The sequence below is a fragment of the Molossus molossus genome, unplaced genomic scaffold (genome assembly GCF_014108415.1).
Source record: "Molossus molossus isolate mMolMol1 unplaced genomic scaffold, mMolMol1.p scaffold_m16_p_4, whole genome shotgun sequence".
Taxonomy (NCBI): Eukaryota; Metazoa; Chordata; class Mammalia; order Chiroptera; family Molossidae; genus Molossus; species Molossus molossus.
This window is the reverse complement of record NW_023425377.1, coordinates 23,196,380-23,223,673: the sequence shown is the minus strand read 5'-3', so window position 1 is coordinate 23,223,673 and position 27,294 is coordinate 23,196,380. Positions and strand designations below refer to the sequence as shown.

The following is a 27,294-nucleotide window of genomic DNA, read 5'->3' as shown; positions in this document are numbered from 1 at the left end:
AAGGGGTTTAGGGGATTGAAGGGAGCCTCTCAAGAGAGAGATTGCCAAACTTAACAGAATACGAGTCAACGCATTTTCAAGTTAAAGATAAAAACACCACCCCTTCAGAGGAGCCTTTCCCGATTTCTCCACCTTTGAACTATGGTATCCCTCCTCTGGCCTTGCAGCTCCGGTAAAGAAACTCAAGCTCTGGGGCGGTCAGACCTAGACTCTGTCTTCCTTCTACTGAAGTGTACTGTGGCTTCAAATGCGGGTCTCAGTTTCCCTATCAGGGCAGAAGCAGGTTGGCTCGACGGACCCGCCCAGCGCTAAGGCAACGTGATTCGCTCTGGCAAAACCTGGGGGCTGCCCGCATTGCTGCGCAGGCATCGGGCTGCCGGCTGGGGCACCGTCACCCGGCTTCAGGCGCTGTCCTCCGGGCCGGGGGCTGCCGGTTCGGATCGCGGCTCCAGACGTGGAGCAAGAAAGTGGGGACGCGACCCCCAGCGGGCTCGGGCACCGCGCGGCCCCGCCCCCGCAGCCAGCGGCCCTGCGGCAGCCGCGGCCGAGCTCCGCCCTCCGCCTCCCTCGCTCCCTCCGCCCGCCTCCCTCACTCGCTGGCTCGCTCCCTCCCCCCGGCCGGCTCGGCGCTGACTCCGCCGCACGCTGCAGCCGCGGCTGGAAGATGGCGGGGAACGACTGCGGCGCGCTGCTGGACGAAGAGCTCTCCTCCTTCTTCCTCAACTATCTCGCCGACACGCAGGTACGGCCAGCTGGGGCCGCGGGCCCGGAGCCAGGGCTGCTGAGCCGCCGGGGTTGCTGCCGCAGCCGCGGAAGCGGGGAGGCAGTGGTGGGCGCAGTGAGGGGATCGGGGGTTCCAGGCTGCAGAGCCCCCCCTTCCATGCACCCTGCGATACGTTCAGTTAAGGGGGCAGGGAGCTGGCGGTCCCCCGCGCCAGCAGGAGCGTCCTGGGCGCTTCGGCCGCTGGGGAGGTTCTAGCTTTGGTCTCTTGGAATCCGCTCACCCCCCATCTCCGCCGCCGGCAGAGCTGGGGGGGTGGTGTGCCGCGTTTCCTTGGGGAGGTGGAGCCGCGCCAAGGTGTGGGGGACCCTCAAGCTAGCGCTGGGTGCTGAAGGCGCGCCCTCAGGCTCCCGGCACTTGCTGCCGTACTTTCACGTGGACTTGTGGCCCCGGCACGGGCGCCTACCGCCGTCCTCGGAGTCACCTGCTCCTTCAGTCTCCAGTCCCCCCTTGACTCCCCATCTGCCTAGTGGCTCCTCATCGGCGCCCGCAGCGCAGAGTTTCCTGCCAGTGGCCCGCTAAGGGCAGAGGGGTCCGAGGGGCACGTGGACATGCGGGCGGTTATAGCACCTTCCTGGTTACGCTACTCGGCGTAGAGCCCAGGAGGAAAAGCACGGCGGGATGGGGGCGCCTGGGTCCCCCTGCGGCGCGCGGCCCCGGTGCGCGCCCGGCGATGCTGGGGGAAGGGAAGACGAGGCGGCGGTCCCAGGCTCCAGCAGCCCCTGGGGGCCCCACCGGCGACACGCGCGTGACAGGAGGGGGTGCTCTGGTGTGCCAGGGGGCGGGGGTCGCCGAGGAAGCTGGTGACTTGGAGACCGAGGCGGGAGGGGGGGGCTGCTGAGACAAGCAGCCACCGAAAATGCCTGAACACGGCATGTGCGCCCCCTCCCCCGGGTTTCCCCAGCCCCATGCCTGTTGAAAGCATAAAGTTTGGCCCCATAGTTCGGGCTTTTTCTTCTGGCGCCAGGCTGCAGGAAGCCGGGAGCATGGGGATGCTGCGGAGCGGAGAATGGGACCCCGGATGCGGGCGCACGCCTGGGCCAGGAGAGGGGCTGCCGGGCGGAACCGGGCTCAGCTTGCGAGGGCTGGTTTGGTACCTGGAGTCGGAGCGCCAGTGCCCGCTCGTTTTGCATAACATTGGAAGGGAGGGGGGAAAGGCGGAGGGGGCGGGGTGGGAGGGCTGAGAGGGAAACTTTGCTTCTTGTTGTAATCTGCCTGTCTTTGGGCGGCAGCAGCTGTCATGGGACCGGGTGGGCGGGGAGAGGTTTGCAAGCTGATTCCCAGCCGTGAGACGCGACTTGGAGGGGACTCAGCAGCCCAGACGTTCAGCTCCAGGCGGACTCCGGGTGGCGACTCCTGGCTGGCGGCTAGGATGGCGCGGCGTGGCGGGTGTCGCGGAGAGGAAGCCCGCCACGCGCCGGAGAAGGCCAGCCCTCTTTCGCTGCAGACGTCCATGCGTCAGGGAGCCGCGGGGCCTCGTGGTCGGTGGCGGGTGCGCTCGGGTGGGTTCCGGTCAGGGGTCTAAGGGGCTGGTGGTGTGTGAGCGCGCTTCGCAAGGCCAGGCGGGGAGTGTGCTGAGTGGGGTATGCGCGCGGGTGTGTGTGCACACGCTGCGCGCGCCCGGCGCGTACCTTTACCTCTGACGAAACCGCAGTGGAGCTCCCTCGGCGGTCACCGGGCGCTGTCACACGCCCGAAGCTCAGAGCCCAGGTCTGCGCGGACTGCAGATCCCTGCCCAGCACCACCATGGCCCCCTTTCCCCCCAGCCCCCTCCCCCCGGTTGCCCGCCGGGACTAGGTGCGTGGGAGACAGAGTTGCCCCTGGGAAAGTTCTGTTCTTAGCCGTAGCACTTGGTCTGGGAATGTTTCCAAGCCTCTCGTATAAGACGCGGGTGAAGAAGGCCTGAAATAGGTGGAGACGTGTTCAGGGACCCAGAGCAAGACCTGGCCGTTTTGGGCCCAACTCCAGGTCTTAACTCCATCTTCAGTATTCTTTGGCTCACCAGTAATTTTTGCCTTGTTAGCCGCGCATCGGGCCTACACAGCAGGGATATTTCACCCAAGGAAACTAGAAAATTGGGTAATCGGGTGTCAGCAGAAGCAGTGCAGTGAAAGTTAATCTGGGACCTTTGCTTTTTTTATTTAACCACGTGACAGGCTGAGATCTACTGGTGATCTTTGCCGGCCCAACTTGGGAAATGTAATTGATAGGGAGAGCTTTGCAGCGGCCCCTAGAAGGCTTATGGAACCCAGCAGTAAGAAGATTTGGGTATGCCATCGCCGGTGGTGCCTCCTCATTTTACAGTTGGGGATAGAGGCTGTGAGGGGTGAGCGACTTGTACAGGACCACGCAGCCAGCGGGTGACAGAGCCACCCAGGGCTCCTGACTCCAGGTCCTGTGTGTTACCTCGAAATAGCACTGGACTTGGAGTCAGAAGGCCTGAGTGGAGTCACCTTCCCCACTCTCTGGCTGGGTGACCCTGGAGCAAGCCATTTTAACCCTGGGAGCCTCCTTTCCTCCATCTGTCAAATGGGGCTGGTGTTGTCTGTCAAGAGAAGCCACGGGCCTGGTGGTGGGGGTGAGCACTCTGCATGCGTCTGGCAATTCCCTTTCCTCCCCCAGACCCTTCCTCGCTGTCCTCTCCTCTCATTGGGAGTGGTGGGGAAAGTGAATAAAAAGGTAATTTGTTGTCTTTATCCAAAGGACTTAAGTTGTCTTTGGTGGCTAATCCAGGGTTAGATAGAGGAAAGACTTGTTTAGGAGACTTAACTTTTACCCATTTGGGCCAAAGTTCAGAAATCCAGCAGACCAAGGATTGTGAAAGTTTCTTGGAAAGATTTAGGACATGTATTCCAAAGGACTTTGGGTTGGCTTCACCTTTGCTCAGGCTGTGCCTCTGCCTGCAATTCCCTCATCCACCCATCCTGCATGGCCTCTTGCAGGCCTTCCCAGCTTGCCTTGCCCTGCTTTCTTTCTCTCTCCTCTGGTTTTCTTAGTTTGTGTTATACAACCAGGCACTTTGTGTGTGAGCCCTGTGTCCCAGTAAGATTCTAGAGCTAGAGTTGCGCCTTTCATCTCTTTGTGCTCCCATGGCACCTGTCACTATGCTGACTGAGTTCCTTTACTCAGCTCTTGGCTAGGCACATGGATTACAGGGGAAGCTCCCAGGCTGGCTGGGGAGACAACTGGGCAGAGAGTATAGAGAGAGGAATGCAGAGGGCTGCAGCTGTGGGCAGTGACTTAGGCTCCAAAGGCCACACCATAAGCCCACACTAAATATGGGTTGTTTGAAGTTGTTTGGGACATCAGCCATAGATGTTCGAAATGTCAGAGTTGGCAGTAACTTTATAAATCATCTGGTCCACCCCTTTATCATTTGAAAATATTTAATTGTAGAATTGTTAGAAAATGCTGGCAAGCATAGAGAAAGAAATCGAAAATATGTAATGTTATCCAAAGATAACCACTGTTAATTTTTATGTATACTTCCTTTTTTCTTTCCTATTGATTCCTATTGATTATATCATTGTAGAACAATGGAGTCATTCTTTATGTAATGATTGTAACTTGGAATCACACTGTTGTAACTTGCTTTTTTCCCCTCCTCCAAACAATATACTGTGACTACCTTTCCTCATTAATAAATATCCTACTTAATATTGTAATGGTTATATAGTATTCTTTTAGAGTTGAAGCAAAATGTATTTAATCAGTCCTTTATTGTTAGTCATTGAAGCTGTTTTTATTTTTTTGCTATGGTAAGCCATGATGAAATGAATATCTTTGCATATGTTTCTTTCCTTCATTTAAATTCCTAGAAGTGAAATTACTCTGTCAAAGGAACTATGCAGGTGTTTGGTAAACACATTTTTGGATTCCTTTCTAGAAAGATTGTGCTAATTTACACACTTAGCAGCATTGTGTGGCAATGCGTGGTTCCTCATTCCCAGATAACTTAGTATTTTCATTTTAACCAGTCTGTTCATCAATAAATTCTCTGTCACTCTTATTGTTTTAATGTGCATTTTTTTTTATTACTTGTGATGATGAACTTTTCCCCCATATTATTATGGACAATGTATGGTTCTGTTCTGTAAAACTCTGTGTTTGTAAAAACTTGGCCCATTTTTCAATTGGTATCCTCTCCCCTCGTCGTTCTAAAGCTGGATCTGAGCTCCCAGAAAGGGCCCCCCCACAGAGAGAATTGGGGAAAACGGGTTGGAGCCCGAGTGTTCCCTTGCGAGGTCTGGAATATTGCTGGCACCACGGCTCTGGAAGCAGGGCCAGTTTCCTTTCCAAGTCAAAGTTCCAGCCTAGCCATCCGTAGGAACAAGCTGAAGTACAGTCTTCGCTGGGTACCTTTGTCCACTCTTCACCTGTGTGAGACCAGGGGGAGTAACTTCTTCACCTGAGCCCAGAAGAGGACATGTTTGCTGGCTTTGTCATAGGCCCGGAGGCTCCACTTTCACTGGGACTCCCTCACTGGTGCTAATAATCAGGATGCCCATGAGACCCCGGAAAAGCAATGGCTCAGCAACTGGGCCCCAGGTGGGCTCATATTTCCCTTTCACCTTGGGGCCATCCTCTCCCAGCTGGTGCAAGCCAGCCAGAAGCTCCTCCATTGCCAGGATGTGAGTCACCCTTTTTCGCCTCTCTCTGGAATAATAGGATACTGCTTTGAGTCAGAAGCAGCCTTGCAGATGGGGGCCTGGGCTTGGAAGTTAGGCCATAACATGAGCATTGCAGGTAACAGCCGTCTCCTCTTTCATCATCATCATCATCATCATCATCATCATCATCATCAACGACATTTATTGAGCATCTTCTAGATGCCATGTACTCTGCTGAACCTTCTGTGTGCATTATTAGGTTTCATTCTCATAAAGATTCTACAAAGGGCAGGTGCTATTCCTATTAGATAGATGCAGATTGTAGAGTTTCAGAGAACTCACTGATCAGCTGATGACCATCTACCTACAATACCTTTTGAGTAAGTAGAAGAGGCAGGATCTGTGGGTGAGGTTTCCATACTGCTTGACTCCAAGCTCCCTGAACACAGGAACAGCTTTCTGTTTCTGTTTTCATTTTGCTTCCTGCACCTTGAGCAAATGGAGGCACAGTGCATAGAGTACAGACAGAACTCAGAGACATCCCTTGGCTTCTCTAAGCCTCACTTTCTCAATTTGTGAAATGGAGCTAATAGGCCCTAACTCTCAGGGTTGGGCATTGAATAATATAATGTATGTAAAATGAGCATCTGCCTGCTACTTAGAAAACTTTCTTTCTTTGAAGCACTTTAGAAGGGCAGGATCCAGTAGAGAGCTAACTCCCTTCCACTCAGCCTTTTATAATGTAAAAAAAGTGGGAAACTTAATTCTTGTTATGCGAGGGTGAAGGGAATCCAAATAAAGTCATTTAGAAGAGAATGAGCTGAGCTGTTTACTACCTCTTCCTGCAAGGTAGTCAAGCACCTCACATTCATCCTGTGGACACTTGGGTGATGTAACATCCTGTGATTGGATTGACCTTCCTGTTCCTCTTCCCCTCTTCTGGTCTAGGTCCTTGTTCATTCATAACTAGATTCCTCCAACTACTACCAGACAGATTTTGAGCACACTAGACTTTGCCCTCTTCCACTTGTCCTGGGCCCCGATGGCGGATCAGTCCTCTTAAGGTGCACGTCTGATGTGTTACTCCGTCGCTCACACATCACTCATGGCTCCCCAGTGCTCTTGAGTTAAATTAAAGCTTTTAAATTAAACCAGATGTTCAAGGGCCTTCAGGTACTTACAGGTTGGAGAGTCAGGCCCCCACCTTTATCCTCAGTTGTCTGCTTTCCCTTTAGGATCCAGGTCCACCCAGGATTACGACTTTTCTTCCTGGAAGCTCAGGCTCATACTTTTCTATGTCCTCTGTCTCCATTTCTACCATTTCCATCATCCTGCAAGACCCAGCTCCTAAACAATTGTTTTGGTGATGCCTTCTCGCTCATCTCTAGGCATATTGCACCCCATGTCGGGCAGCATGCGGTCACTTCGAAGTCAGCCTCCCTGGGGTTGAGTCTTGGTTCTACATGTGCTGTGAGACCTTTGGTGGGTCCCATACCTCTCTGAGCTTCCCTTTCCTCATCTGTAAAGGTAAATGTTACTTCCCTGAGAAGGTTGTTGCAGGGAGTCAATGAACGTCAAATGACAAAATGGATTTAAACCACCTAACACAATGCCTGGCATATAATGATCACCAAATAATAGATACGCCTCATCTACTCCAGGTCACATTAAGTGTTATTCAGGAAATCACTCCAGATTGTTAAACTCCAGAGGGCAAGGATTTTTTGTTTGTTTCATTCAGCGTTTTTTTTCCCCACAGTGAATAGACAAATGCTTGAAACACAGCAGTCATTCAAAATCCTCACTGAGTGATCAAATCTGCTAGACCATGAGCCTCTTCAGGGTAGACAGCACTTCTCGTCTTGTATCCTCAGTCCGTGTGTTCCTGAGAAGGGACGGACTAACTGGTGCTTGTGGAGCGACCTGGAATGTCCTCCCCATACCGCCACTTCCACCATTATAACGTATTCATAGCCTACCTGCACTTTAAGCCCCTGCTCAAACCTGACCTCTCTGGAAAGCCTTTTAATTTTTTTTTTCTTTTATCCTCATCTGAGGACATTTTTCGATATTTTGTTCTGATAGAGAGAGAGAAACATTGACGTGAAAGGGACACATCGAGTGGTTGCCACCGTACAACCCAACCAGGGCCGGGGACAAACTGCAACCTGAGGTACGTGCCCTTAGCGGGGACCGAACCTGGGTCTCTCCAGACCGCAGGTCGATGCTCTAACCTCTGAGCCAAACCGGCGAGGGCGAAAGCCTTTTAATTTTGAGCTTACCTGTTTTTCCGCCTCTACCACCAATGTGGAGGGTGCCACTTATGATCCTGGGTTACCTGCATTTCTTTATCCCTACAACTAGGTTGACAGTTCTAGGAGGGAGGGCAAGAAATAATATTTTTATCCTAGACTAGCATTATGGTTACCCATTAAGCAGACGAGTTTTTGAGCAGAATGTTGTATATGACTAGTGTCAGGTTCTCTGAAAAGAACTTTGTGTTTTAAGCATTTTACTATGGAAAAGGTCAGACTTACACAGAAGGAGCCGGTGGCGGGAATGGTAGTGCCTCCTTCTGGCCCTGTCACTCAGCTTCCGGCGCTTTGGACCCGTGGCCACTCTTGTCCATCCACCCACACATTGCATCATGTCATTGGTGACTTTGGCAGTGTGTGTCTGCAAAGAGAGTACTATCCCATGGCTTTCTCCCAATAACTGTGAGCTTGGTTCTATTGTCCCCACTTTGTAATTGATGAAATGGAAGCACAGAGGGTAAGTCACTCGGGGTCTTGCAGTAGTGAGCATCTAATCTGGGATTTGAAACTTGGCCCCTGAGCAGCTCCCTCTCTTGCCAGGCTTGAGAGGGCCCTTAGAGAGCATCAGATCTACCCCAGCCTTTTCCCAAAGAAGGGACATTGAGGCACAGAAAGAAAAGCCACCTAGCTGGAGGAGGCCCGGGTCCCTGACTCCCTGGCCAGTTCTTTCTCAATATGAGGACTTGTGTGTGTGTGGTGGGGGTGACTTGTTTCTGGGGGAGAGACAGGGTGGGTGGTCTTTGGAGAGACACTGTTGCTCAGTGTACCTGGGCTTTGTGGTGGCTGTGGGACCCCGGGTGAAGTCCAGCCACCAGCCCTAGACAGGCTGCATTTTCTTTCTGCTTGCACTGTTCCTGAATCCCAAAGGCCTCACCCTCTCCCCTTGCATTTGACCTTGGGTTTTCTCACTAGGTGCTCAGGCCCACCCAATGGCCGAGACAGAGCTGCAGGGTCAGCATCCTGGTTCACGGAGCTGAGAGGAGGGGCCTGGCCCGAGGTCACACTGCTGGGCTAGGCACAGGATCTACAGCCTCCTGGTGGCAGCTGGACTCCTGGGCTCCCGCCTTGCCCTTTCCTTAGGGCCGAAACTGAGTTGCTGCCAGGTCTAGAGTAGGAGGCAAGAGTGATTTACACGTGGGAGGGCGAAGCCATTGATTAATGATCCCCAACGGCTCTACTTGCTGCTCAGTCTTTTAGGTAAGAAAATACACAATTGCCCTAATTATCCCTTTAGGTAGCTGAGGGCTTTGCCTCCCAGGATTGAACTTTGGCCTTGGCACAAGATTTTTTTTTGTGTCTCGGTTTTTTCCATCTGAGTAATGGGACTGATAACAGCCCATACTTTAAGGGTTTTAGTGAAGACTGATTGATGCCTGCCAAATGTTGACAAATGCTCAGTCAATAGGAGTCATTGTTGGTATTGAAAACAGTCTAATATCATGCAGACCTGAGCTTTAGGTCCTTGATCCTGTCTGGGCCCCAGGGTTCCTCTCTCAAAGTATTATGTTCTTCCCCGATAAACTTCTGGGGGAACTGGAGAGGTTCATGCTGCTAGAGATCCCAGACCAGCTGTAGCAAGTGTTACAATACTGACTTCGAGGGAACCAAATTCCGTCAGATGCCACTTCAGGAGAGGAGAATAAATATCAGATAGTGGTTAAGTGCTCTGGGCTTTGGAGTTTAAAACTGCCAAGGGTTTAAGTCAGGGGTCTACCACTTACTAGCTGTGACCTTGAGCAAGTGTCTTCTCTGATCCCAGCTGCCTCCTGAAAATTGGAGATAATAGTATGTTCTTAGTATAAGTGCAGAGGATAAATAATGTCTGCAGCATTGCTGGACGTATAGTAAGAGCCGAATAAATAAATAGTAGCCATTGTGATGATGACCATGATGATGATGTAAATTTGAGCTTTCAGGGTGCTTTAGAGACCATCTTGGAGTGAGGAAACAGACTGGGAGCAGACCAGGGGATGCCTTCAGATCACCTAGCCGGGGCAGGACAGGACCCCCGCCTGCTGTCTGCTTGGCCAGGGCTGGCTCTGTGTGGCAGGGACTCAACTGTCTGGGACCCACTGTCTGGGAACTCAGCCTGGCGAGCTCTGCTTGGCTGAGATGGATGCTCCCTAGCAGCTCTGCAGCCGTGTTTTTTCCTTGTGCTTGCCTGGCAGAACACAGTCATGTAGCAGAGGGAGAGCAAGGAGACGGCAGAAACCGGGCCCTGATGTTGCCATGGCAAAGAGCCTTGGCAACGTGGCTGCTTGAGCCTTTATTTCTGGTCTCAGGCTCCTCACGGAGAAGTGTGGTACCCAGGACACAGGGGAGGGCCCTGCCCTGGCTCTTTGGCACTGGGGATAACCTGGTCTTCATGCTGCTAGAGATCCCAGACCACAGCAACTCCTGGTCAAAACATCTGCAGGCTCACCCTGCACTACCTGCAGAGCAGACTCCTGGATGGCATTCAAAGCCTCAAATGCCTGTTCATCTAACTACTCATCAAATACTGTGTGACCACACAACACTGTACCCACTACTGCAAGAGCAGAACAACATAACATTCTTAACGTGCACCGTGGGGTTAGGTATTCCCAGTCTGGCCTCATCTTCAACCATATCCTTTAACAGTTGTAGTGATGAGAACAGCTAACAACTGCTAAGCCTTTCAAGCAATTACTTTTCCAGGCCCTGTGCTAAATGAGTCACATGTACAATCACATTTAATCTCAGAGGAACCCCATGAAACGGTCCCCATTTGTTATCCCCATTTTACAGTTGAATAGACTGAGGCCAACTCCAAAGTTTGGGGTGCTGGTGCTGCTCTGCAGTTCCTACCCTAAACCAGGCAACCACGAGGGCCCCTACTGTGAGACTTCTTTCCCCACCCTCATCTCTAACTATATCCTTCAAGGACAAGTCGAGTGTTACCTCCCCAAATTCCCCCTCTCAGAAGTGGCCCCATTTTGCTCTGTGATCCCACAGTTTGTTACAGAGTCTTTGTGTGTCCTGCCTTCACTCTGTACCTGTCACCCTGATGAGTTTATATCTGCCCTCCAGCCCACCAAAACCACACAGGGGAACGAGCTAGAGGGGAGAGCTTTGGCTGTCCCGGTGAGGAGTCAGCAAAGGTTTTCATTAGTATTGTTATTAATAACAGTAATCATAGGACGTAACTCAACTTTCGTGAGCACTTGGAGTATACCAGGTTCTCAGCTAGTACCTTCAGGAACGTTATTTTGTTTAATCTTCAACTACCTGCTGAGGTTTGTACTGTGACAAACAAGAAAACTGGAGCTCTGAGAAGTTCAGGGACTTGCCCCAAATCATCCAGGCAGATAGTAAGCAAAAGGCTGGGATTTGCACCTTGGTCTGCCTGGCTTCAGAGCACATGGTCTAAACCACTGCAGTGTGGCTGACCTGGCTGAGCACGTAGAAAGGACTGGAATGGGGGTGATGGGTGGCAGAGAAGGCTCATCTGCACTTGGCCTTGATGGGGTCAGCACAGTGGTAATGCGTGGGACGCAGGGGGCTCAGAGTGGCATTCCTCTGAGATAAAGCTACAGAAGAGGATTTCCTTTGGGGGATTTTTATAGGGAGGAAATAACCATTTATTCAGGGTCCCCTGTGTGCCAGGTTTGCCCTCACCCCTGGCCTTCCTGGAGCTTTATTAAATGCAAAACTTTGATCCCAGCCTGTGAAAACCTTTGTTTATGCCTTTATCCTTCATTCTTTTCTACCCAGCCAGGACCAGAGTTGCCTAAGGAAAGGGAACTTCATCCAGCTGGTTCACCATCTAATTCCCTAATGTCTTCACAGTTCTTGGCACACCGGAGGCCCCCCAATAAATATTTGTTGAATATCTGATGAATATTGAATGAATGAACAAATGCTATTTGATCTTTTAGAAAATTCATCAACCACTTGTCTGGCTCCAGAGGCCCCGTATCTGTGCTTGGAACCTGTGCCTAGGATGTATGAGCGAGGGGAGTCTAGGGGGATTGTACCAGTCCCCAAAAGGAGTCCACTGCCTTGTCTCCAAGATAAGCCTTGCCCACAAGGGAATGAAAGGCAATCACTTCTTGGCGTCTCCAGAACCCTCTGTCAGAACACACTTCCAGCAGGCAGGTCTTTGTGGAATGTTAAACCACTGTTAGGAATCCAGTCTGCTGTAGAGTGTTGCTCAGGCCCAAGTGGGGAAGAACTCAGAGCCTCTGGAGTCTCAGTATCTGCAGGGAGGTGTCTGGTCAAATGTCCCTGTACCTTCCAAAAAGATTGAAACCAGCACTTTACAGTGGGCTCCTGTCCATTGCCCGGTGGCTTATTCCAGAGGGATTGGGCAAGCTGGCCTCCACTCTGGAGGAAGAAAGGGGGGATCCAGGGAGATAAAGGGGTGACCTCACTCTCCAGGCCAAGAGGATTAACTCCACGCTATACCAACCTTTCCATGCTCAGAATCCCTTCAAGACTCGTCTCTCCCACATCTGATCACCCCCCCGCCCCCATTTTGCTTAGGGACCAATTAGCTCTTAGTTTAGGCATAATTCTTACAAGCCTGGCAGTCTTGTCCCAGCCTCCTCTGTGACATTAGAATCAGCAAGTTAGTTCATGTGTGTCTGCCAGCTTGGGTCAGATGCCATTCCACTAGAGTCGGAAACACGTGGACTCCGGCACTGAAGGCACGTGGGGCCTTTAAGTGAAGGGAAAAGGAGGCACCTTGTCCTCGAGCACGTTACTGTATAAAAGTACAAAGCTTATGGGTCATCGACAGCATGTCACCCCCGAGGAAAGGTGTATTCTGCTCAGGGTTCTCTGTTCAAGGAAGCAAGGAAGAGTGAAATACATTTGGGTATTATTGTCTAAAATAGGAGGTCTATTAAAAATGGGAAAAGTTTTATCAGGTAGCGATAAACATAGCTATTGCCAGAACGCATTAGTCCTTGGGAATGTCAGGTGCTTAAGGAGTTAGTCTAGCTATAAAAGTTTGAGCCTTGACCGGTTTGGCTCAGTGGATAGAGCATCAGCCCATGGACCAAGAGTCTTGGGTTTCATTACCGGTCAGAGGCATGTACCTGGGTTGCAGGTTTGACCCCCAACCCTGCTTGGGATCTTTTTTTTTTTTTATCCTCACCCGAGGACATTTTTCCATTTTTTGTTCAGATAGAGCGGGAGGGAGAGAGAGGAAGAGAGAGAGAGAGAAACATCAACGTGAAGGGACACATAGAGTGGCTGCCACCCGCACGACCAACCAGGACCGGGGACAAACTGCAACCGAGGTACGTGCCCTTAGCGGGAACCGAACCCGGGTCTCTCTGTACCGCAGGCCGATGCTCCAACCGCTGAGCCAAACCGGCCAGGGCCCTGCTTAGGATCTTATGGGAAACAACCACTCGATGTGTTTCTCACATCAGTGTTTCTCCCCCCCCCCCTTTTTCTCTTCCCCTCCCTCTCCCTCTCTATCTAAAAATCAATGGAAAAAATATTCATGGGTGAGGATTTAAAAAACAACAACAAAATAAAATAAAAAAGTTTCTTTGAAAGTGTGTCTTCTAATGTGAGATGTTGTCTTTTGTATTTCCAAGGCTGCATGGGGTGGTAGAAGTATGTGGCAAATGCCGATTGTTCCTGGCCGGGTAGCTCAGTTGGTTAGAGCATTGTCCTGATACACCAAGGGTGCAGGACAATTCGATTCCTGGTCAGGGCACATACAAGAAGCAACCAATGAATACATAAATAAATGGAACAACAAATTGATGTTTCTCTCTCTCAAATAGTGATTAATGAGCACAGATTGTCAGGTTCAAATCTGAGCTCTGTGACTCATTAGCTGTGTGATCCACGGAGTGCGACAGCAGATCTGTGCTCTAGCTAGTCAGTTCCCAAATAGGAATGATAATAGGTCCTACCTTCCTTCCATTGGTAGAAGTAGTCAGTGGTTGTCAACCATGAATGCATATCAAAATCAATGGTGTAGTTAAAAAAAGTAAGTTATACCTCTGGGGCCATCCCAGACTTACTGTTTGAGAATCTTTGAGAGCGAGCCCTTAAGCTTCTTTGTTTTTAGAAAGCTTCCTCCCATGGCACCCCTGCTTTGGTCCTAAACAATCAGATACTATTTGTAGAATGTCTGGCATTAACTTTGTTGGTCCCCTCCCCACTCTGTCCTTCCTGCCTTTGTCCAGATTCTAGGGTAGCTCTTAGGATACAGATGACCAAGCAGCAGATAGAAGGACCCTTTATAAGGCCTGGGTAAAGCAGGGCAGCTTCTTGATCTGGCATATCCATTTGATCTTCACATCAGTCTTGTGGGCAGGAGGAGAGGAGTATTCCCATTTTACAGATGGCGACATGGAGGCCCAGGGAGGGGTTTGATAGGATCCTGCAATGAATCGGTTTTCAAATATTTGTCTTTATCCCTATATCTGATCTCTTTGATTCTCAGCCACATATTTGTTTATGGGAGAGCTAAAGAGGTGGGTGTGGGGGGTGGAAATCACAATGACCTCAGAGGTGGGTGGGTTGGAAGAGGGGGCGAGGAGGGAGTCTGAGGGAATGCAAGCCATATGTGGACCCTCAGACCAGTGAACATTTTATTTATCAGGACCATAAAGACCAGAGTGTGCTGGTCATGGTCATAGGCTGTACAGCGGTTTAGGGGAAGCATGGGGATTAGAACCCACTTCTCCTGATGCCCAGTTCACTGTCTGGCCACTATGTTCTGCTTCTGCTCATTGGCAGGGCATACATAGCCTAAGTGATAATAGAAATAGTCTTCAAGAGCTGGTGTATTTGCTGTTCCCTTTTCTGGGAGTGCTGTGCTTCGCTGTGGCTCGCCACTCCCTCACCCCCTCTGGTTCTGAGACATCACCTTCCCAGAGAGGCCTTTCCTGACCCTCTGCTCTGTCCACTTTCCACCCCTGCACCCGTACCACTCCCAGATACTTTCCCATGGATGAATTCGTTCCTCATTGGTTGCCTGTTGCCCCTGTGGGAATGGAAGCTCCATGATAACTGGACTTGCCTATCTGGTTCCCACTGTATCCCCAGGGCCTAGACTAGGGTCTGGTACATGGTTGGCATTCATTGGATGTTTCTTGAGTGAATAAATCTGTACTGGTTGAGCTCTTAATCTGTACTGGCTGCTGTGCTGAGCTCACTTAACTCTTCCAACAACCCACAAGATAAACACCATTAGCCCCATTCTTCAGATGAGGGTTCTGTGGCGCAGAGGGTGAGGGGTGGGGCCTGGGGCTCCTTTGCTGACCAAGACATGCAGAAGCCCCCAAGGGCTCTGCAGGCTGGTGTGACTAGGGTCTTGCCCCAAAGGAGTCATGCCCCAGTGTCCCGTTGACCGCGCACCACTTTCTCCTTAGGGCTGAGCAACAGCTCTTCCCTGTCCTGTGGGTGCATTCACGGGTACCTGCTTCGCAGTGCCCTGGGCCTTCCAGCCTTCTCCAGCACTTGCTCTTTGTCCTAGTGGCTGAGGGAGTGGCTGCCTGGCTTGCACTTTGTGGAGCAGTGCCCAGCAGGAATGGGGCAGTCTTCCACCTCTGGGGGTGCTGGTGGGCGTGGTCTGTGGAGGGGATGGTCTGGAGGCTGGGCATTGTAGGCGGTGGACCTAAAGAGGGAGAAGCCTCTCTCCTTAGAGCCAAAGGAGGCCCAGAGGAGTAGATCAAGTCATGGGAAGAGTGAGGTGGGCTTGAGAATGTGGTGAAAAGCATGAGAGGGAGGAAGGGGATTCAGAATCTGCTCCAGAATGAGAAGAAAGACCTCCTTTGCTGAGATGACCTCACCGTACATTTCCTATGATCCAATTGCAGGACCAGAGAGGAGGAACAGCGTCAGCCAGTTCCAGGCGATAGACCCAGCCCAGGTCTGGATTTTGAGGGTCAGTGGGAGGCAGACTAGAACAGAACAGTGATGAAGACCAGAGCTCTGAGTCAGGGTCTGTCAGTCAGCAGCTGAATGAATTGGGGTATGCCCCTTAATTTGCCTGGGCCTCAGTTTCCTCACCTGTGAAATGGGATAATAATATGATTTCACTGGGTGGTTGAAATGACAAGAAGATACAATGTCTGAAGAGCCGAGTGCAGTGTCTGGGTGTTAGTAACAATAATAATGACAGTCAGTGACTGGAGGTTTGATGACAGATTGGTAGGGGAAGCTGGTAGACCCCATGAGTTATAGACCATGGATTATCACTTGATGCCTCTTCCTCTTTTTATCCATGCAGCAATCACTCCCTCAGCCGGAAGCTAGGATTGCAGATTTGACCAAGACCTGTTCCCTGTCCTGGGGATCTGTGGTGCCTTTGGAGGGTGGCCAGTGCAGAGGGACTGTCCAGACAGCTCGTGTAGCAGAAAGAGTTTTGAGGGAGGAGCGGGAGCTGTTGATATGACAGAGAAGGGCATCCTAGGCAGAGACCAGCCTGTCATAAGGCCCAGTACATCCTGGGGCTGGTGAATGAGCAGTGAGTGGCGGGGGGAGACATGAGCTGGAAGAGACTCCCGTGAGGGTGAAGAACACACAGATGAACTAAGAGCCTGGAAGAGTCACCAGCAGGAGCACCAGGATTTCCAGCTGGAGAATCCAGCTGGAGGCTGTTCTGGGGGAGTGGGGAGGTCGTGGGGAGGGTGACTTTGACAGTGACTAGGTTTTCCCTGGGCCTCACAGGCAGGATGACATGAGTGATAGCACCCTGTGGTCTGGGCAGCTCGAACCCAGGCCCTGGGCGTGGAATGGAGGAGCAAGGCTGGGACACAGCTTCTCACCTGCAGTCCTGACTGAAGTCCTTTGCCCAATACAGCCGCAGTCCTCATCGCGCTATGGTAGGTCCAGGCCCACACAACCGCCAGGTGCTCGAGGTTAGTAGCTTTACAGAGCAACCCTCAATACATTTTTTTTTTAAATCCTCACCTGAGGATATTTTTCCATTTATCTGCAGATAGAGTGGGGGGGGGGGGGGGAGAGAGAGAAACATCGATAGGCTGCCTCCAGCACAACCCCTACCAGGGCCTGGGACAGACTGCAACCGAGGTACATGCCCTTGACCAGAATTTAACCTGCGACTCTTTGGTCGACGGGCTGACACCCTAACCACAGAGTCAAACTGGCCTGGGCAGCCCTCAATAAATTTCATCATGATAATTATTGCCATAATGATAATTAGTGTTACTCCTGTTACTGCTGCTGTTACCGCTCTAGCACATGACTGTGAAATTCACATAGCACATTCACATCTGTAGTTCACATCCTTGTGAGATTTTCATTTCCATTTTACAGCTGAAGAAACTGGCCCAGGGATGTTGAAATGTCTTGCCCAATAAGGTTGCTGTTGCACGGTTGCTGTTGCACGGACGCGACAGGAACGTGGGCTTGTGGCCCGCCTGTTGGAGAAGGGATGGTTTTTGACTGGGGACCCTCAGCCATTCATGTCTGTGCCTTGTCTAGACTGAGTTCTCAGGATCAACTCCTTGGAGCATTGATCCCCAGTCTTTTTGGAGTTGCAACATTCTTCTATTGTGTAATTTTGCAATCGTCGCAACTCCCCCAGAAAGATAAATTTCATTGATTCCTCTTCAAGTTAGAGTTGGGAAGAGAAAATCTTGTTGAGAGAATTTTGTAGCTGCACTGGAGATGGTGAAAGTATTGTACCTGGGAGTCTGGGTTCAGGTCCTGCCTGTCCCCCTTTGCTCTGTGACCTGGGACGAGTCTGGTTCCCTCTCTGGGCTTGAGTGTCCCCATCTCTCTCGTCTGTGCCATGCTGAAGACTAGGAGCTAGGGGACTGCCACATCCCAGAAGGGCAGGGTGATTGCCCTACATCCAGCGTGCAAAGCCAGTTACAGGTTCTGAACTCCCCAGGTTGCATCCCCTTTCCTGGTGACTGACTCCTCTTTGAACTGCAAGTTGGAAGATGGTTGTCATGGGATCATGTGCCTTAAATGAGTGGGTTTGGAAGGAGAAGAAGGCAGAGGAGGAACTCCAGGCAAGAGAATCTCCGATTTCCAACCTCCCCAGTGAATCACGAACATTTGGACAAGTCACTCATGGGGGTGGAAAGATTGGGTGAAAATCAGGAACTGCAGACCAGGTGTTTTTAAAGGAGCCAATGATTCCAAATCTTCGACTGATAGATTCTATCTAAAATCGATTTCTTCCTTTTTTCCACAGTACTGTTTTATCCATCTTAGACCATTTTTCATAATCTGGAAAGCGGCCTTTTAGCAGCTCTCTGTTTCAGCTAAAACCTATTTTTAATAGGGGAGGCAAGGTGCGAGTGAATTCTCAGATACCCTGGGGGTCTGCGGTCTTGGCCTCGGGTACTCTTTGAGGCTCAGGATGACCATTCTTGGGCTCTGGCCCCCAGCAGAGCTGCTGCTGGCTCACCCTCAAGGTCTGCAATTATTTAAAGAAAGCTCACATCAAGTGGAAAAACAGCGACCATGCTTACCATACCATGTGGCCAGTAGGCAATTCAACACCAGAGCTACCCAACTCCCTCCGGCCCTCACCAGCTGCCGAGTTCTGCAGCCGGGTGGATTAGGTGACTGGCAGGACTGACTGACGGGCAGGGCCATGTGCGCACGATGGGGGCCTGTAGGCAGCCTGCCCTGCTGCAGCCCGGAAGACAGGATCTGCCTGTATCCAGGGGAAGCTCTGCTCTGAGCCTTACCGAACAAGTTAATTTAAAAGCAATTTTGTCAGGGAATAAGGGACACTAAAAATTATGGAATTTTCTCGCCCGGCCAGTGTGGCTCAGTGGTTGAGTATTGACCCATGCACCAAGAAGTGGCCGATTTGAGTCCCGGGTCAGGGCACATGCCCAGGTTGTTCACCAATCCCCAGACGGGGGCATGCAGGAGGTGGCCAATAGATGTTCTCTCTCATCAGTCTCTCCCTTCCTTTCTTTCCAAGATCAATAAAGAAAAATTATTTTGAAAAGTTTTTTTAAACAAAAATTCTGTGTTGCCATAACTCAGATATTTGTTTAATTGCTCCATAATTCACCATCAACCCCAAAGTGTTTTGGAGAACTAACTGATTGTCTTAAATTCCTTTTTTCATTTTATATTTTGGTTGGTTGTTCAACACATTTATGTTTTCAAATTAATATTAAAAATGCTTTAAAATAAAAATATTTAAGTAATAATAAAAATAACTTCCAGTGTTAGGAACTAACTTGTCAAAGAAGGTGAGACCATCCCCATCCTATAATCTCCCCTCAAGACACAACCACTCTTTGCAGTTTGGTGGGTTCAAAAGCCTTTCAATGGAATATCTGATTATCTGCTTTAAAAATTATGTTTATACATTGTATTTTCTTGTTACAAAAGTGGCAAGTGTTAATTTATTGCAACTTGAGAGAATACAGTTGGGGGTGGTGGTGGCAAAAAACCCATCACCCAGAAATAGCCAGTCAAAAGCAGTGCTTTTAAAAAAAAAAATCTTCACCAGAGGATATTTTTCCATTTATCTTCAGATGAAGTGGGAGGGAGGGAGGGAGGGAGGGAAGGAGGGAGAGAAACATCGATGTGAGAGAGACACATCAATCGGTTGCCTCCCACATGACCCCAACCAGGGCTGGGGATTGAACCACAACTGAGGGACGTGCCTTTGGCCAGAATCGAACCTGAGACTCTTTGGTGCTCGGGCCAATGCTCTAACTGCTGAGCCGAACCGGCCAGGGCAGCAGTGCCTTCTTTTTAAAAAGTAACATTGTAGGTTCCACCTCCAGCTAAGCCTCCCTCCTTGGGCACACTTTTTCTGTTTACCAGCGGTCATTTATGGGCTGATTTCTGCCTATGACCTTGAGAGGGAAAGGGCCTACACTGTAGTCTTGGTTTAACTGGTGCCCACCATGTGACCTTTTCCAGCCTCGCTTCCTCTTCGTGAAATGGGAACAATCCCAGCGTTGCTGGGCGAGTGCTTGAATCACGATTCCAAAGCTATTTGCAAGTTGTAGAGTCATAAACAGAGGGAAGGCTGTGTTATGATTGTGCCAGCCCGTGACCACCACAGCAACTGCTGTCGTTTTAACTCAGATAGTATCTGGCTTGGACATTATCTGATCACCTCCAAGCATTTCACATGACGCGTCACCATTACACTCCACAATTTAATCACCCTCTGGATTTGGCTTTTATTCCATACACGGTGCACCACATCTGCCTGTATATACATTTGTTAATATGTACAGAGCAAGATAAACACCTTTGCTGGTAGAGAAGGCATTCAAACCCAGACTTCCTGATTTAGAATCTATTACTCAGCCAAGCTGTTTGAAGTGTTAACTGATCCACCTTGTGATTCAGGCTGCAATTGGAGCCAGCCCAAGGGAAAGATTTGGGGGGTAGGGTCATGCAGAGCGTGCTCCAGAAAGATCCAGAAAGATCCAGCTACCTAACAAGCTAATTTTCATACTGGCTTCAACATACAGCATTCATTGTTCAGTGGGCAAGAGACAATAGATGCGCTTTTGTATTTACTTTGAACATATAATACGTGACCCTTCTTAAAAAACTGTAAAAGTTACACATGGAAGTCCTGTCTCCCATTCTTGTGTTCCTATCCCCAGAGCCTGCTACCAATTTCTAACATATTCTTCCAGAGACCAACCATGCAGATACCAGCATATACATGGTCTAACTTCCTGCCTTCATTATTTTTGCAATAAATGCTAGTAAACTAAACACACTGCTGTGCAAATTGCTTTTTTTCTACTTAATAATATATCTTAAAGATCATTTCAGACCCGTATACAAAGAAAGATCTAATTCATCTTTTGGCTTGACTATAGTTTTGTTTTTTGTTTTTTTTACCAGTCCTCTGTCAGGAATTCAGGTTGTTCCTAATTTAGTGCTGTTACTAGTCTGCAGTGAATATCCGAGTGTTATTTTGTATGCATATGAGTGGAAGTGTAGGGTAAATACCACAAGGGGGATTGCCCAGTTAAAGGTGTGTGCATTTAAACATTTGGTGAATATTGCCACATTCCCCTTCATGAAATGATACCAGTTTTACAGTCCCACTGAAATGAATAAGAAATGTGTGTTTCCTCCCGTCCTCACCAACACACACAGCATGGTATTCAACTTTTTTGACCTTTGTCCATCTGGTGTCTCTTTGGAGTTTTGTTTCCTCGCCAAAGAACCGCCTATTGCGTTGATTCTTTTCTTATTGCTAGGTGGGCTTGTTTTCCCCAACAGTCCCTCATGATACCCCGCAAGCTTCTCAGGCTTTGCTCCCCCTCTGGCAGCCTTGCCGGGAGGGAAAGGCCCACTGGGATTCCCAGTAGGGTTCTAGATCCCGGTCCTGCCACCAACCCCCTGTATGACCTTGACTAGCTCACCTACACACTCTTGAGTCACTCACTGTCTCCCACTCAGAAAGGTGAGGATGTTCGTTGAGCAGCAGAGTTGTTGGATCAATGAGATAATCAATGGAAAAGTGTTTCATAAGCTGTAGAAAGCTGTGAAGACATCACATTAACATCTACCTAGTTTCAAATAAGTGATAATAAGATTTGAGATTCCTAAAACTTTCGAGCCCAGTCATGCGGGTCAACAGGTGGGCAAAGTGAGGCGCAGAGAGACTGGGGTTGCTGGAGTCCTGTGCCAGAGGCTGGCCCAACCGGGACGGGCTCCGAGTCTTGTTGTAGAAGGAGCCGTGCATTTTTTTCAAGAACATGATTTTTTCAAAAATCCTGTTTTACTGATTTTTATAGTGAATTTTCCCAACTTCCACGGCAGTCTTTCCCTTTCAAGGGAATGCTGTGTGGCTGAACCCCGAGGAGCCCCTACTTCAGAGCTGAAATACCTGCTGTTAGCTGCAGACCCCTCACCAGGAGACTTCACCTTCTGGGCCACAGTGGCCTTCTCTGTGGACTGAGAGGGCTGTTGAGAGGATTTCTGTGACCTCAGTGGTTCCCCATTTGGCACATGATAGGGCTTGGTTGATGGTGTCATCATTACTGTTTGGCTCTGCAGGAGGTGCGCTGCCCATCGTCCGGGAGCCAGGCACCGTGGGGTCTGACACCCTGGATTCAAGGCTGTGCCCTGCCCTCCCTTGATGACTGGGCATGTGACTTCACCTCTTTGAGGTAATGATAGGCATTCGGGCTGTACAGAGCTGATTGGAAGAACCAGTGGACTTTGTATATAAATTGCTTACCACGTAGGAGGCACTTAATAAAATAAGTTATTAAAAAGACAATTACAGAAGGGCCTGTTGTGTGCCAGCCCTGGTCCAGATGTTGAGGACTTAGCAGAAAAGAAGCAGGGGCCCTGGCCTTGGGGAGCATGCATCCTAGTTTACTGCTGCTTTATGTCTCTTGTTGTTCTTGGTCATAATAATGGCAGTGGCGTCTTTTGGCCAGTGTTCGGTTCTGATGGAGATTCTGCTTGGCCCCTGCCTGGAAACTGGGAGGGGCTCAGGGGATTTCTCCTGCCCCTATAGACTCCGTAGATCACTTCCTGTATGTAACCTTAGGGAACTTGACTCAGCCCAGCTCTCCTGACCTTCCACAAGGGGTGGGGGTGGGGGTGGGGGGCTCACCTGCCGACCTGTAAGCGGAGGGGATCAGAGCTTCCTTGACTGGGGCCAGCAGCCTTGTGGTCCAGTGCTTTGTCTGACATCCCACCAAGACTGGATCTGGCTTGGCCTGTGTCTCCCTGGCTCATTCATAGTGTGGCCGTTCCCCTCCCATCCAACCCCTATTTAATGCACATTTCCTGTGTGCCACCACCAAGCTTGGACTTGGGACGCAGCAGTGAGCTAGACCCGGTCCTGCCGGTGGTGGGCTAGCACAGGAGGCAGAAAATAAACCAGATGACCGCAGCTAGTGACAGTCCTGAGAAGGGAATCAATAAGACAAGGACATACAATGAGGGTCGCGAGCCACATTAGAAGGGGTGGTCTGGAAAGCCTTCCGAGATGATATTCATGCCTGAGAAACCAGAAAGGAAGCAGCCTTTTGGGAAAAAGGGGGTTCTAGGCAGTGGAGACACCAGGGCGATGGCTGTGAGTGGCTGAGCTTGGCATTCTCACAGAATATACCCATGCCCTGTGCAAGCCAGATCCGAGGGGAAGCTGTGCAGGGACCTGGGGTGTTTGAGCATCTTCTCAGAGCAGGTGATGTGCTAGTTGTAAATCAGAATAGGCCCCACCTGAGGGGATCGCCAAGTCAGCCTGGGTGAGGTGAATGAATAAATGCATTTTAGGTCATCGCTTGAGCTACAGTATTTCTTTGAAATGAGTAAAATCTTCAAGATCTTTGTAAGTTGCAGAATCGGGGCCTTCCTGAGTTCAGCATAGCTCTGGCAGGATGTCTTAACGAATGAGGACTTCCTCACTGGCTCTCCATCTAATGGTGTCAGCATCCACAGCCACCGTGGACACAAAGTCAATTTCCACTCTTGGATCTGCGATTTAACGCCTGGCTGCTCAGATAGCTGCAGAGAGTTGAGGTCAGTGGGGCTAATTGGGTGGCTTAATAAGAGAGAGGTTCTTAGAATTGGAATAGCTGGGCCCCAGCAGGGTCAGGATGCAGAGAAACCAGCAGGGCTAGACCCTGGGGTGGGGGTGGGGGTGGGGAGGTTGGCGGGGTGGTGTTAGGCCTGGAGGAGGAAGGGAGGCCCTGCCAGAGGGAGCCGCTGGTCACAGCTGGAGTGACACAGATTCTTGTGGAGGTGTTGGGCTCTCCTGGACACCGTTGCCCAGGTGGGCAGCTAGGGGCATTTTCTGGTCTGGATTTATCTCTCCAGCAACAGCCTTTTCTCCAACAACAGCCTTTTCTCCTTCTCTCCCCTTTATATCATGACTCTTGGTATACTGTCCCACACATGGTGCTGGGGACCATGATGGCCCTGTGAGGGACCATGGTGTTAAGGCTAAAGTTCACTCCCACGACCCACATCCTATTGTGGGTGGATTCTGGCTGGGTAACCTGCCCTTGGGGCAAGTCTAGCTCTCACCTTATTCACTTATATCTTGTTGTTTATTCAACAAATATTTATTGAGCCATAGTCTGTGCCAGGCTCTGTGTTCAGTGCTAGGGACACAGTCACAACAGAAGAGACCATCCCACTCTCTTAGAGCTTAGTAGCTACTGGGATGAGGAAGAAGCTACTGTGCATTGCACATATCACCATCTTTATGATGATACTTGTCTTTGAAGCTGCACATGGCAGTTACTGTTGTGAGACATACCTCAAAAGACAAGTACCAGGACTGGCTGGGAGATCCGAAGCCACATGGGGTCTCCTGGGTGGTCACCTGTGGAGGCAGGTGCCACCTTTTGGGAGCAGGGGTCCTATCTGAGCTTATTGCCACAGAATTCAAAGGTGACTGCAGGCTAGGTCTACCCATTGTACTTGAAACTTCCTCCGGGCTTCATGGCGTCTTAGCCTGCTTAAAAAAATAATTAACAAATTTAATTATTATAAATTTTTCACATTTTAGTTCCAGTTTTAAAGCAGATACAATTAATTAGAAAATTGGCCATTAATTTTATGCATTCACAATCACTCTGATTCATATAGGAGTTACTTCTGCTTTGTGTTTTAAATATTAATTTTTTTTTATTGTAAAAGAAGAAATCTTTATTGAAGAACATTAAAGAAATATACCCTCCAAAAGGAAATAAAAACCACCCATCATTTTACTATCTAAAAGCGACCACCATGAACATTTCTTTTGTCTTTCTTCCCATGTACATTTTTCCTTTACAAACAAATCAGATTAGATTGTCTTTGTGACTTTTTCACTTAGCAAGGTATTGGATGATAGATCTTTATTAAAGCCTCATTAATCTTTGTGAAGGTTTATAGACGGTCTTTTGTCCGGCCTTACATTTTTTAACTCTGTTTCGATGATAGCAGGTGATGCTCCTCGTGGATGTAGATAGGGATTCTGTTTACTTGCGGTTTGGACTCTCCCCCTAGAGAGTCAGTTAGGTTCTACTCCTACCTTCAGGCAAGCCACTGACTCCTCTTTGCCTCTTTATTTATTTGCAAAAAGGGGAATGACTACCTGCCCCTAGGAGTGGATGCGGAAGGGTTAATCAGACGAGCCCAACCTGGAGAACACTGTGACAATAGCTGCTGCCTTGGAGTCTAGGGAAGGCGGTGCTGCTACCCTTCCAGACTTGGTGGCCAGGAGCTGGAGACTCCCTGGGTTAAGTCACCTGCCTCAAGCCCCAGCTGACCAGAGTGCAATTTAAGCAGCGTGTGAGTGAAAGCTGGGCTGTGCCCCTGAAGGGTGGGCCGGGTCAGTGCAAGATGGCACTCCTGCTCCCCCCCCCCCACCACCAACCAGAGGAAGTTCATTGGGTTAAGGATGGCCCACATCCCCCACCAGGCACGCTTCCACCAGCAGCATGGGCAGCTGCTCCTTCCGAGTTGGTGAAGCGCCTGGCCACCAGGAGCCCCTCAAGTTGGGTCTACCCACCCACAGCTGCCCTGGTTATTGAGGCTCAGAGACTAAGCTGCAGGCCCCCTCAGGCAGTGTGTTCGCGGCAGAGCTGGGATTCGAACCCAAGGCTTTCCTACCACATCTTCCGTGTTAGATTCTGTGGGGGTTCAGAATGAGTCACCCCAAGATGTGTCTCTGTAGTATGTGGATTGTTTTGAGATAAAGGCAACTTTAGCCACAGGCTCAAGAGAAACGTGTGCTCTCCCTGAACGCCTAGTAGAGCTTGGGTTAGAGGCCTTGCCCAGAATGACAGACTATCACAGGTGACCTCTTCTGACCTATCTAAAGGGCAGGGCATGCGTGGGACGGGGGTGTCTCTGTCTCTCTCTCATGTCTGCAGGGTTTCCATACATATGTTTGTATTAAACTCGGTTGTTTTCTCTTGCTAATCTGTCTCATGTCTATTTGATTATTGGACCAGCCAGAAGAACCTTGAGGGTAGTGGAAACTGTTCTTTCCCTGCAATTTCTTCATCCCGTGGGATGGAGCATCTACTACTGCAAGGAGCTGTGGGGGATGGACAAAGTCGGGGTCCTTGCTGAGCTAGCGCACGCACAACCAGGAGCTGCTGTAGGGGCCAAGGCCGTGGCGGGCTGTCCACTGGCTCATTCCCTAGGCATATGCTGAGCCAGGCCTTGTGCTCAGCACCTGGACACACCATGGGCCAGCAGGCCACATCGGCCAGCAACTGCCGGAAAGTCGAGGCCGTTCACTGAATGGTAGCTAAGGGCGGGGCTTTTGATTCAGACCAACGTGAGTGCCGAGTCTGAGGATTCTGCCATTTAACATGCTGTGTGACCTTGGGCAAGTGGCTTGGCTTTTCTGAGCCTCTACCCTGTTTGAAAGGGAGCAAGAAGGACATGAGAATAAATGTAGAAGGCCCTAATGTATCTACAACAGCCATGTGGTTATCATCACACCTTTTTTGTGTCATTGTCCCTCACGGCGGTGACAGCAGGTGTACGGAAGTCTGGGACCCGCATGGGATTGGCATTGCTTGTACATTGTGGAGCACAGTGTAAGTGGAGCCCAAATGCTGTCTGTGCACATATGACAGACACTGTCCTACTAACAACCTCATGCACCTGCCATACAAATAAGAAAGGGGCAGAGGCCTGCTGTGCCTGGCTGGCTCTTTAGAGGGGAGGAGCAGGTCATTGCAAGGCAATTGCAAGGCAATTTTTGGAATTTGCCTTGCAGGGTAGCGGATCCTAGTTGACCTGGTCCCACAGTGCACAGCTAGCTGAGCATTCAAGGAGAGCCTGTCCATCCTTGAAGTAAGCACGAGGGAAGAGGCTCATGCCCTGAACTGGCGGACTGGCTGGGGGAGCAGGAAAGCTTCTGGAAGCGGGGCATGTTTCCTGCTGCTGTAGTTAATAAAGCAGCACAGGGCACCTCGGTGAATTTGTTCAGTGACTGGCAGTGGCCCAGCATCCTTCTCACACTTCACGATGCTTTGGTTTTGTGGGCCCGGGAGGGGCGGCTTGGCGTCTAACCCGTTGTGGCGTATGAACTCGACAGGCTGCGGGTCCCCGCTGTCCTTAGTCTCCTCCATAACAAGGGGAGCACTCCGTTCCCTGTGGATGCCAGTAGCACCGACCTCATCGTGGGGCCCTGAAGTGAAGCGCCATGAAGCGTGCTTGTCACCACGAGCATGTGGTTTTGCTCTCACGACTGGGATGTCTGCCTCTAGCTGTTTTCTCCTTAGCTCAGTCTACTCCCCATCCTGTTCTCTGGCCAGACCCTCATCCTCCCTGGGCTCCTGCCAGGATTTAGGTGAGATGCTGGTGTAAAATGCAAGGGCAGTGACGAGGAGAGAAGCAGGAGCCTGGGTCAGGAGTCCCTGTGGTGGGCTCCTGGGGATTCGCTCACCAGAGCCTCTCTCTAGAAGTCTCCAGATGAGAGCGAACACCAACTGGCTGCCTCCCGCATGCCCCCCAACTGGGGATTTGGCCCATAACCTGGGCATGTGCCCTGACCAGGAACTGAACCGGCGACCTCTTGGTGCATGGGTGGACGCTCAACCACTGAGCCTCATCAGCCGGGCAGGGGCTTTTACCTTTTTGGGCAAAGTTTCTGTTCAGGATTCTGCAGACAGTATGGACTTTCTAAATAAGAATTTCAAAA

At 50.3% G+C, this 27,294-nt stretch overlaps 1 protein-coding gene across 1 annotated transcript in view; it reads left to right on the top strand.

Moving 5' to 3' along the window:
* Window positions 1-664: 664 nt before the first annotated feature.
* Window positions 665-27,294, top strand: part of PPARGC1B (PPARG coactivator 1 beta) — a 99,083-nt gene continuing 72,453 nt past the window's right edge. The window contains exon 1 of the mRNA XM_036240651.1: window positions 665-742. Within this exon, the coding sequence (XP_036096544.1) occupies window positions 665-742 (78 nt within the window). The remainder of the gene's footprint in view (window positions 743-27,294) is intronic.